Genomic DNA, 11,875 nt, shown 5'->3' with positions numbered 1-11,875 from the left:
AAAAGAGGCAAACTCCTCGTTGACACTTCTTCGTTCTGATGAACAAGAATAATATCTTTAAATGTATTTTTTTCTTTCCCTTGAAACTTCGATGTCCCTATGAGGAAGACGACGATTGGGAGATTCTTGGAGCCACTCATTACTGTAGTATCTATATAAAAAGATTGATAATTAAATATGAACTGATATGTATAATTTGCTAAAACTTGGTTAAATTTTTTAGAGTTTTACCTCGGATTCAAAGAATGCGCCAAACAATGTAGAGGTGTATTGATTTTACTCCATCGCTGCACCAGAATATCATGAACAATCTCATAAAACTTTGAATCTCCACTGTGAGGCCCTTTCGAGATAGCAACCCTAATCTTCTCTATCATTTCATCCCACCACTCATATACTAAATGAAGACAAGGATGATCAGTGTCTGCTTTCCTTAGCATCTCATAAATTGGACTTGTGAAAGAAAGTATATAATCAATGTTTTCCCAGAATTGATCATCTTATATCTTGTACTTCGCTGCTCTAGCCTTCAGTACGTCATCCTCCTTGTACAGATCCCATCTTTCACTAATCACCATGTTTTCAAGACATTTCTTGATTTGTCTGAACCTTTTAAGCATAATGATTGTGGAAGCAAATCGAGTCTTTGCAAGTGAGAGCATCTTCAAATTCGAGTTATCGTTGAACATCGATAATCTCATATTGTGATTCACTATAAAATTCTTGATCATCAAAGCATTATCTGATACTTCTGCTATCCACTTGCACTCTTCAAAGACTTCTTTGTTTTGTACGGAGTCAATCGGTGCACAAATATTCTTCAAAGCAAGATTCAAAGTGTGCACAACACAAGGTGTCCAAAATATGTGTGGGTACTTTGCCTCAACAAGTAGCCCAGCGACCTTGCATACGGAAGCATTATCTGTGACCACTTGGACAACATTTTGATGTCCCACTTCGTTTATGACATCAATGAGCAACTTAGAGATGAAACTTTTATCCTTGTACTCACCTTCACAATTTATCGCTTTTAGAAACATAGGACCACTTTTCACACACTGCCATGATATTAATAAGCGGTCTTCTTTGTACATCTGACCACCCATCACTACAAATACTAACACCTTTTTGTTTCCAAGCAGCCTTTGTTGGCTCCAACAACTTTTCAATTCGAGCTTTTTCTCTTTGAAGAAGTGTAGTTCTCAATAAATTGTATCTTGGTGGAAGATAACCTGGAATCGTTCGTTGACTAGCCATACTGAAAGCACAAATATAATGAGGATTTCTAGCAATTTTGAAATATAATCCCCCTGTGTAAAACAACCTCGCAATTTCAGAATGTAGTTCATCTCTCGCATTCAAGTTAAAAGCTTTTTCAATAGGGCCAAGTGTTCCTTTCCTCTTCTTTGTTGGATCATCACTTTGCAAAGAGAAAGGACTACTGCATGAGGATTTTGAAGCTATGTTTGATGCAGATGATGAAGACAATTGTACTTCTTTCGGTTTAGCATTTTTCCTTTCCACAAGTTGTTGCATATGTTTTATTTGATCTATTGAAACAGCCACACAACCAGCAATTCCAAGTCCTTTGAGTTTTAATAGGTGTGCTTTCACCCTCGAGTACGATCCCTTGCACACTTTAGTACATATGTTACATGACCAAGTAACATTTCTTCCAACAGCTCCCTTTTCAATCTCTGTTACAAATTTCCACAAAGGAGAATAATCATCTACATCCTCTTATATACTCTCCTTTTGAAAAATTTCCATTGCAAATAGGCTGTTTGAAGTTATGACAAGCAAGAAACATAAAGTCAGCCATGGCCCATGGAATACGTTATGCAAATTGACCAAATTCTAATCTACGACAAATAGTTCACTAGATAGCCAATAGTTCACTCTAAGCCTCTTTCTTACAAATAATGTTATAACATTAAAGGTATAGCCAAGAGATAGAAAAGTAAAACAAGAGATAGAAAACTCACTGTTAGCCAAGAGATTTTCAAAAAAAAAAAAAAAAAAACTCACTATTGGAGTGGAAACTCACTGTACTATCATCTTGGAAACTCACTGTACTATCTTCTAGGTTGGCGGCGGCAGCGACGGCGGCGGTGGCAGCAGCGGAAGAGAGAAGGGCGACACAGTAAATTGATAGCCGCTTGAAGTCTTCAGCATAAATTGAAAGAAATAACGACACACAAATGTATTTAGGGGTTTTAAAAGCCCAACCCAATTAATTTTAAATTATTTTTCTTTTAGTCCTTAGCAATTTTAATTTTTTAATTAACCCCTAAAACTTTTAAATATTTGCAATTTGCCCAAACGTATCCAAAAAACGTATCCACGCCGTATCCATGGATCTCGTACAGGAGAATTACACTACTACTGAAAAAGAGATGCTTGCAGTAGTATTTGCATTTGACAAGTTCATGTCTTATCTGATCAGTACAAATGTAGTTTTCACTGACCATGCAGCCATTCGCTACTTATTCGCCAAGGCAAGAAGGAAGCAAAACCACGCTTGATAAGGTGGATTTTGCTACTGCAAGAATTTGAATTCGAGGTCAAAGATAAGAAGGGGAGTGAGAATCAAGTGGCAGATCACTTGTCAAGACTGGAGTCGGAGAAGAAGAAAAAAGATGGAGCTATACAGGAAACATTTCTAGATTAACAATTCTTCGAGGTAAACTATGTACTTCCCTGGTTTGCTGATATTGCTAATTTCTTGTCTTGTGGTGTTCTTCCTCCAGAGTTAAACCATCATCATCAGAAGAAATTCTTCCATGACATCAAATTCTTCATATGGGACGACCCATATTTGGGGCATAAATTTCATGGGGTCTTTTCCCCCTTCTTTTGGTCATTCTTATATCTTATTAGCTGTTGATTATGTCTTAAAGTGGGTGGAAGCAACTGCCACAGTACTTAATGATGCTCGTGTTGTAGTTAAGTTCGTGTATAAGAATATCTTCACAAGGTTTGGATCTCCAAGGGCCATTTTTGCAATAAGATTTTCAACTCACTTTTGGCTAAATACAGTGTGAAGCACAATGTGGCATTAGCATATCATCCTCAGTCGAATGGAAAAGCTGAAATATCCAACCAAGAAATTAAATAAATATTGGATAAGATTGTCAACACTAACCGGAAGGATTGGGCCATTAAGTTAGATGATGCGTTGTGGGCATATCAGACTGCATTCAAGACGCCTATTGGGATGTCTCCCTATAGGTTGGTTTTTGGTCAAGCGCGCCACTTGTCGCTAGAGTTAAAGCATAGAGCATTCTGGCTGTAAAGAAGTTGAACTTTGATTTGAAAGCATCTAGTGATATGAGAAAACTACAACTGAATGAATGGATGAATTTTGCAATGAAACATATAAGAATGCCAAGATCTACAAATAGCAGACCAAGAAGTGGCATGATAAGGTCATTGTTCAAAGGGAATTTGAACCGGGACAACAGGTGTTACTTTTTAATTCTTGCCTCATATTGTTCCCAAGTAAGTTGAAATCGGGATGGTTAGGACCGTTTACAGTGAAAGCAATGCAACCATATGGAGCAATCAAGCTCAAATGCAAGGATGGCAGAACATTTAAGGTAAATGGCCAGCGAGTGAAGCATTATTTTGGAAGCGAAATGCGAAATGTGGAAAATGTCCCACTTGCCGAGTCTACTTGAAAGAAGAGAAGAGTCAGGCTGACGACTATAAATTAAGCGGTGAATGGGAGGCAGCCCATCACTTTTTTTTATTAAAAAAATGTTAAATACAGAGACGCGAGCGCACCAGCTCCAATTCACAAGAAGCAGCGCGCGCAAGGTCAACCGAAACAAGACAGAAGAGTTCGCACGGCCGAGCCAGATCATGCGCACAAGCGCGCAACGCCTCCCTCTTTAAAAGACCAGATCTACACGTTTTTGGCATAAAAATTTCTCCACATTCACTCTCCTTCCTCTCCCCCTCTGCAAACATCGGCCGACCAGTTCAGCACCATCGCCGGCGCCGTCGTGCCTATCTCCCCCAATCAGCCTCAACGTTGCCCCGACGATCCTCCTCTCGTACGCCCTCTCCAGTCAACCTCTTCTTCCAAGGTTACAAAATCTTATATTTGCCATTGTTTGCATTACTCCAAAAAATTAAGTGATTTGGGAGGACTAGTGCTCTAGATCTGATTTCGAACTAAGTTTGGTGGAGTATTATTTAATATCATGCCTCCAAGAAAAAAAAAATCAAAGGACTTAGCTTCCTCTTCTGGCTCCTATGATGCTAATAAATTTTGGAATGAGGAAGCATTTCACATCTACGAAAATTCTCTGTCTCGGTCAATTATAAAAGAAAGAGGGCTGGATTTATCCACTCTTGACCATAGTTGTCAATAGCCCCCGTAGCCCTCGCTATAGCGAATAGCGTGGCGAAGCGACACCACATCGCTACGGACCGCTACACGCCATGAACATTGCAATAGCGCTCGCTATCTTCGCTATTGGCACTATAGCGACAATCACGATAGTTGAAATAGCGGCGCTATTGCAAAGCAAAGCTGCATGCTTATTTTCTGTCCTTTTTTTTTTTTTTTTCTAATTTTGGTTTTTTTGGCATGTATTTAGTTAGGTTTTTGCTGGAAATTAAATTTTTTTGAATTTCTGTTTTATTTTTGTGTCTTCTATGATATTTAAATGAAAAAACATAAAATAATTTCAGGTTTTAGTATTTTAAAAATAAAGTTGAAAGAATATTATGCTGGAAATTAATGTTTTTGAATTGATGTTACTATATGCTATATATTATATATTTATATACTTATGACACTTTACTTTCAAATAACTCTCGCTACGTTATTTGATATGTGCTATAGCCATGAGCAACCTTTGTGCTACGGGGCGCTATACGCGATTGACAACTATGCTCTTGACTGTGTGGCAGTGGAAGAAGTCGTGTATAAGGGGTAGTTGGACCGGGCCCAATCACAGCTAGACGCTGTCATCCCAATAGTCCGGGAATTTTACGCAAACTTGAAAGTAAGACACGAGGACTATAAGGCATTGGTGCGACGAAAATTGTTGGCTTTTGAATCGGACACCATCAATTCGATCTATAATCTACCTGGCTTCAATCACGACGAGTACCCAACATACATGGCCAGCACAGTAGATTATGGTGTTATGATCCGGGACATGTGCATTGATGGTGCGGAATGGAGATTGAGTCAAGGTGCCCCAGTCACTTTGAAGAAATCTGAACTGCTTCGTGACCCAAAAAGTTGGGCCTCTTTCATCTTAGCAAGAATCATGCCATCGACTCATAAAACCAAGATCACGAAAGATAAGGTGGCATTGGTCTACGCCATCATGACAAGAAAGACGGTGGACCTAGGAAACATAATTCATGGGTCCATCATGCGTGCAGGTGCGGGACTTATGACTATCAGTCTTCCTTGTTCGTATATTATCACTGATTTATGTCATCGTGCTGGTGTGACATGGGGAGTATATGAATAGGTTTTGAAAGCCAAGACACCGATCACAGTTCTCACTGGAAACCCCGAGCGCGGAGCAAAAGAAATCGAAAGACAGGCTGCCAGAGTGGCCTATAACAAGCGAGCCAGAGACCGCCAACAACCACCACCACCACCGATCAACAGAGTAAGTCTGCAAGACAGAGTATTTAGAATGAAACAAGATATGCGAACCCAGCGCCAAGAGCTGGCAGAACACTGGCACACGACAAATGCTTTCATGTCTTATATGATAGACTTTACGTCGGTGCTAGCCTAGGGTTTTCCACCAATTGGGCCTGAGGATGCAGCCTTTACACCACCACCAGCTTGGCCACCACAATACCCACCAAAAGACATCCCACCACCGCAGCCCATGGATGAGGAGCTCATGGAAATGCTCACTGGACTATCACATTACATGAATAAAAAAATGATGATCTGAAATGTCGAGAAGGGTATATGTCATTGGTACCAGCTGTACTAGTAGAAGGCCTTATATTTTTCGATGACATTAGAGTTTCAGTGGATTGCACACGGTGTTTGTCACATCTAATGGAATGAAAAGAGCTGGAAATCGAATCTCTGGCTGCTGACAAAAGTAATTGGTATAGATTGATAGGAGTATCTGGTGATGTCTTTGGTGACTCCAATTACAACAGCAAACACTTTTATGGTTCATCACAAACCATCAGCTCTTATTGCAGCAGCATTGCTAAAATCGAATAGAGTACCACCATGGATGACTAAAGTGTTTGATGATTTGTCAATATACAAAATAATTCAGAATATATCACCAAGCAACATGAGCGCTGAATTAGTGGTTTTGTTTCGAGAGCTTCTGAATTCTGGCTATCTGAACTCAGAACATATTACTCATTTAAATCGAGTGTTCCAGGAAACAAAACTGTACTTTTACAGTAGTCATACACTATTTGCTCTTCCATTAGTTGGCCATAGCTTCCCAAGGTTTAATATCAGTAAAGAAATAAGGGCCAAGATATCTTTTTTTCCCACTTAATATTGTATATTAAAAATACCATAAGAATTTGTTTACCTCACATTCGTTGTAATGGGTGACTGCTTCAAGGGGTCTCGTTACTGTTAAAAAATGGGACTAAATCTCCTTTTTATTGTCACAACACCTGTGATCAAGTATATCTGATCTAATTTTGTACTCATTTCTTAGGCATGCCGGAGGCAAATGTACAATACAAGTTAAATGCAAGATACCACAGCAACGGAAGATATGGGGAATGCTCTTGTCAACCAAGATCATGTAACGAAAGATCATGTAATGAAAGCTCGTGCATATCCCTTCAGCCTCATGTTATCTCGCTCGGTTGCTGAAAGAACTGGTTTGAGATCTCAATGTTGGAAAGAACTACTAGAAGAAATAGAACTATTCACCAAATGTTCCACGGAAGAGGATGACCTATTTAGTGTACGTAAAAAAAATGGAATTTTATTTGTGACATTATAAAAATAGAACATATTCCCAGAAAAACAATATACATGTGTTTCCATTTCAAGCAATAGGCTACAGCCTACAACCACATGAGTCCACAGTTTCAGAAAGCTTACATAAACAATTTCATCTTGTATCTCTAGAAAGCCGCTTAATGTGTGGGGAGTCAGTGAACTATCTGATCAGAACTACAAAAGTAAACATAACAGTTCATTAAAAATATCTGGTGGATTCACTTCACCAAGAGAATATCCTTTTTGTTTTTGGCATGGAAATGTAAACCTTCGCAAGAAGAGATGTATCATAGGATCTGAAATCATGGAGGCCAACACAGTAATTGCTAAAAGAGAATCACTTCAATAGGTATCCAAAGTCTTCTAATTGGTCCATCTTGTAACTTTTTGCGAATAGCAGCACAGTAATTGCTAAAAGAGAGTACAATTTTTATGAAGTTTTGTCGGAGTTTGATGATGATGATACATTGATCCTCAAATCTGCTTCAGTTGTACTCATGGACGTCAGCTTGTGTTCTAATCAAATTGATGAGATGGCTATAAGTCTGCACTTGTTTCACTTTACTACCAGTTTTGGGGGACATGCTTATCCTTTCACAAGTTTTAAGAAAATATCCCTTCCCAAATGCTGCGAGAACAAGTGAATCAGTATCTATTTCTAGATCACTGTCGAAAAATCCCACTTTTTCCCATGTCTTTTTAACACTTGTTCCATGAAATCCATCAAGACATGCATCAAACAATATTCCTACAGTGATTATATCTGGTTTTACATGCCGGGAAGGTAGTTCTAAAAGTAAAAGTTTCAATTGGTTATAGTCTTTCATCTTCATATAAGCTAGTGCGAGAATATTAGTGACAGTTGGACTCCACGGGACACCAAGTGATTCCATCTCTTCAACAACAGAATACATTCCTTTTTTACTCAAATGACAAGCTTGACAGAGAAGGCGAAGACACCAGACTAGTTCACTGCAACCATTCTTAGAGGAAAGATCATATCCTAATTTTTCTAATCTAGAAAACATGTGATTCTCAACATAAACAGCAGCTACCTTTCGAATTAAATCCTCTTTTAGAATACGTCCAGACTTCAAATACTGATGATAAATCTTCTCCATCTTATCCAAGATACCAAATTTTGCATATGCCTCAATCATTGTAATGAAGGTGGAACGTTGCAAATACATTATTCTGTTAGGAAGATTTAGATACGTCTTTTCCATTTTGTTGAGCAATCCAGCTCTTGCAAATTCCCGAATCAACAAATTATAAGTAGTGTGGTCACTTTGGCATCCCCTGGATTCCATTTCCTTCACGCAAAGATTCATCTCATCATACATTTTACGGTTTCCATAAGCTTGAATAAGACCATCAAATGTTTCAGTATCCGCTTTGATGCCAAGTTCTTCTTCCATCTCTTTCATATAAAGTATGCAATCTTTAAATTTCCCATTTTTAGCCAAGCCATGAATAACAGAATTGTACATCTCCAGAGAAAATCTGAAACCGCTATGATTCATTTCTTTAATAATTGTTACTGCCGCTTCTAGGAGTCCTTCCTCAACTAATATCATAATGATTTTCTGAAAATTCTCATCATTAGTTCTCGATTTTTTCCTCGACTTCCACATGCCAAATACCTGTGATCAATTTAAAACTACCACATTAGATCAAGAAAGAGCTAAAAACTCGTAATATTTCCTTTTCACTAAAATATACCAAACGAAAAAACAAATCAATATTACCTTTCAACGAGTAGTGCATATTTTGTAGTCGGTAAATGTGAAAGATGTAAGAAATGTAGTAACAATAATTTCTCCCATTCTGGTCCATGTGTAACCAAGAATGAACTAAATCGGCCACTCGTGATAGAAATACTATATCCTTTGCCTCAATACGCATTTACAAATCTAAACAAAGCAATATTACCTGAACTATTTTAGTTTTGCAATTTATCTTCTCTAAATATCCACTAATGTCAAATACTTCACTCAAACACCATCAGCATCTGCGAATACACTATGTGAATTAAAATCACAAAGATCAAAGAACAAAATCGTCAAAAACCCAACGTATTCCAAAGTAAAACTTAGTGAAAATAAACTTAAAACCCCACCTCAAGAATCTCCCTGGACCTTGAGCTTTTCCTGAGGAAGCTAACAACATCCCAGAACTGTTCTTCGCTCCAGTCACCATCTTCTTCAAGTACCCGAACTGGGTCAGAGTCTTTTTTCGTTTTAAGCTTTTCAAGAGACGAATCTCGTTCCAGATAATGCGCACGTATTCGATCAATTGAAAAGGGCTTCTTCTGCGAATCTGCTGATAAAAACTTGGAATATGAAACAGACGATGATGGGTTGTATTCAGATTTTTTATTTGAGTGATTTAACGGAGTTGGAAGAGGAGGAGACGAACATAGTATGGACGCAATCATCTCGAGTGGCTGCTTCTGCATCATAACATGTCGCGATATTTGCTGACTGAATTAAGATTGTTTTTCTTCCCAATAAACTCAATATTTCACTCTCTAATTTAGGACTACGTATTTGCCCTTGGCTAATCCCTCCTTTAGTGGGTGAATGGAATTAATTTTTTTTATTATTGCTAGATTTGATTTTTGGGACATTTTTGCTACTCCGGGTTTTTTCCTTGATTTATCTTTTATATCAATATCATTTTTGGTAATATGGTTTTTGTTGGAAACTTAATTTCGATTGTTTGAAAAACTAAGTGTTTAATTGGACTAAACTGATCAAGTAACTGAACTACTTAAATCAACTGACAGTTTCCTAACTGAAGATTAATGCGCAGTTTATCGAAGGCAACTGAAACAAGCTGAACTGAACTTACGAAGTCAACTGACTGATCAGTTGATATATTCAGTTATAAGCTTACCAGCGATTGCTTATCAGCTGATCATTCAGTTGTACACGTCATCAGTTGGAGAAAAGGACACCCAACCGACAACAGTACAAAGCAGACTGCAACTCATAGTAGAACGTCGCATTTAAGAGCTTACAGTGTACGAATGTCAGAGGAATTTTGACGTGGCAATTAACGGATATAAAGATTCAAATTATATTTAATGTTACCGTTGAAGAGAAGCCTATAAATAGGTGAGAAGAACAGTTGAAAAAACACACATCTAATCGATCTATCTATTCTCTCAAGCTTGCTGTTACCCTGCTGAATTTATCGCTCTTATTCAAGAATAAAAAAGCCCACACTTATCAGATTTATTTGTAGCATTTGAGGCTACCTTTCGAGCTTATAAACACAAACTGTTTTGTTGTTTATTGATCTTTAACTAGATCAGTTTTCCTAAGATCAGTCAAAGAACTTTGAGATATTTCGTAAACTAAGAGTTTCAGTTTTGGCAGTGTTATGTCCAAACTGAAGTGGGTCTGTACAAGTTTTGTATCGATCAAAGTCTTTTAGTGCATATCATATCCTTGTGATAGAAGGGGTGACGTAAAAGCATTCAAAATCTCCGAACATCCATAAATCTTTGTGTGTTCTTACTTCAGTTATTTATTCTATCTTTCAGTCAGTTTACTTCTGCAACTATTATCAGTTAAATTGATTGTCATTGACCGACGAGATTCCTAAGTTTCAGTTTGTCACAGAACAGACACTTCATTCGAAAAGATTGTAAAATCGTGAGTGTTTATTCAACCCCTCTCCTTCTAAACACTTCTCAACCATGACAATGAGAGAGTAAAAGGATCTTAACAAGATCGAACTCATGACTTGTTTGCTGATCTAAAGGCTGACGAGTTTGAACTGCAAACAAGAGAAAGAGAACCTTCAACACCAACTGCCTCACTACTTTAACTGCTGTCAGACTGGAACCAACAGGTTCAGTTGACAAATCTGCTGATCAACTGAGCAATGATGCTATGTCATTGTTTGTCAAGAAATTTGGAAGGTTTATGAGGAAGAATCAAGGAAACTTCCAGAAGCAATATAAGAAGAATCAACCCAAAGAAGAATCGTATGCTTGCTACAACTGTGGCAAATCTGGTCATTTCATAGCAGACTGTCCTAAGCCAAAGAAGGACAGTCGAGGATCAAATGAAAAGGGAAAGAAGCCCTATGAGCACAGAAAAAGGACCAAGGATGACGAGAAATCATTCAAAAAGAAACATAAAGTGCTTTTGGCTGAAGAGAGCAAATCTAAGTGGGCAGAAACTGACATTGACGAGTAAGAACCAGAAAGCCAAATCAGTTCAAGTGAAGATAAAGAGGAAGTCAAGTGTTTAATGGCAGATGATGCTGAACTGGAGTCAGCAAGTGAACATGTATTTGACTTCAGCTCTACTGATTTCACTCGTGAGGAACTCATTATCACATTGCATGACATAGTAAATGAGTATCACAAACTTACTCGATCATTTCAGAAGGTTAAAACTGAGCAAACTGATCCCAATGACAACAAAACAGAAACTGATAAGTCAGTTGAACCGTTGAGTCTAAAAAAGGAGATTGCACAGTAAAAAGCTGAAATGATTGAAAATCAAGCCTTGATATGTCAGTTAAAAACTGAACTTTCAAAACATACTGAACTGATTCAAGCTTGGAACAAGTCTTCAGTTGCATTGACTGAAATACAGAATTCACAAAAATCTGTTGCTGATAAAACTGGTTTAGGTTTTAACAATCATAATGAAAATTTTGCAAGTGATACACAGTCAAGGTTGAATGAAAACAAAGGAAAGTACATTACCTTTGTAAAATCATTTATGGTAAATGAATTCTCAGAACAAAGTAAACCAGCTGTTCAATTGACTGAAAGTAAGAACAAATGCAAACGGTATGGAATTGGATATATCTCTGAGAGTTCAACTGATGAAAGAAATTGGTCACCTAAACGATTCAGTCGCAAAAATCAGTACT

At 37.8% G+C, this 11,875-nt stretch overlaps 2 protein-coding genes across 3 annotated transcripts; both read right to left on the bottom strand.

Moving 5' to 3' along the window:
* Positions 1 to 500: 500 nt before the first annotated feature.
* LOC140956977 (uncharacterized) lies at positions 501 to 2,998 on the bottom strand. The gene is made up of 4 exons (XM_073413997.1): positions 2,926 to 2,998; positions 2,029 to 2,166; positions 1,125 to 1,697; positions 501 to 1,012 (listed from the first exon to the last, which is right to left on the bottom strand). Exons 1-4 carry the CDS (start codon positions 2,996 to 2,998, stop codon positions 501 to 503), a joined length of 1,296 nt encoding a protein of 431 aa, XP_073270098.1.
* A 2,912-nt stretch (positions 2,999 to 5,910) lies between these two features.
* Positions 5,911 to 9,478, bottom strand: LOC140967494 (pentatricopeptide repeat-containing protein At4g14190, chloroplastic). Of its 2 annotated transcripts, XR_012173590.1 has the most exons (3): positions 9,096 to 9,478; positions 7,079 to 8,619; positions 5,911 to 6,840 (listed from the first exon to the last, which is right to left on the bottom strand). XR_012173590.1 is itself a non-coding variant. In XM_073428044.1 (2 exons), the coding sequence occupies exons 1-2, from the start codon at positions 9,435 to 9,437 to the stop codon at positions 7,462 to 7,464; spliced, it is 1,500 nt and encodes a 499-aa protein (XP_073284145.1). In that variant the 5' UTR covers positions 9,438 to 9,478; the 3' UTR covers positions 6,996 to 7,461. The 2 variants fall into 2 exon arrangements, 1 of the variants encoding a protein (XP_073284145.1); XM_073428044.1 differs by lacking the exon at positions 5,911 to 6,840 and having other exon boundaries at positions 6,996 to 8,619.
* Between the last annotated feature and the right edge of the window lie 2,397 nt (positions 9,479 to 11,875).

This window comes from Primulina huaijiensis, chromosome 2, assembly GCF_012295235.1.
Source record: "Primulina huaijiensis isolate GDHJ02 chromosome 2, ASM1229523v2, whole genome shotgun sequence".
Classification (NCBI taxonomy): Eukaryota; Viridiplantae; Streptophyta; class Magnoliopsida; order Lamiales; family Gesneriaceae; genus Primulina; species Primulina huaijiensis.
The sequence above is the reverse complement of the archived record's forward strand: the minus strand, read 5'-3'. Positions and strand labels throughout refer to the sequence as shown.

Coding starts and splice junctions, on each gene's coding strand:
- LOC140956977 (XM_073413997.1), bottom strand. CDS start 2,998: ATGGCCCTTGGAGATCCAAACCTTGTGAAGATATTCTTATACACGAAC. Junction 1,698..2,028: donor AGTGAGTTTCCACTCCAATA/GTGAGTTTTTTT, acceptor AATTTGTAACAG/AGATTGAAAAGGGAGCTGTT. Junction 1,013..1,124: donor GGCTGCTTGGAAACAAAAAG/GTGTTAGTATTT, acceptor TAAATTGTGAAG/GTGAGTACAAGGATAAAAGT.
- LOC140967494 (XM_073428044.1), bottom strand. CDS start 9,437: ATGATGCAGAAGCAGCCACTCGAGATGATTGCGTCCATACTATGTTCG. Junction 8,620..9,095: donor GGTCCAGGGAGATTCTTGAG/GTGGGGTTTTAA, acceptor AATTGATCACAG/GTATTTGGCATGTGGAAGTC.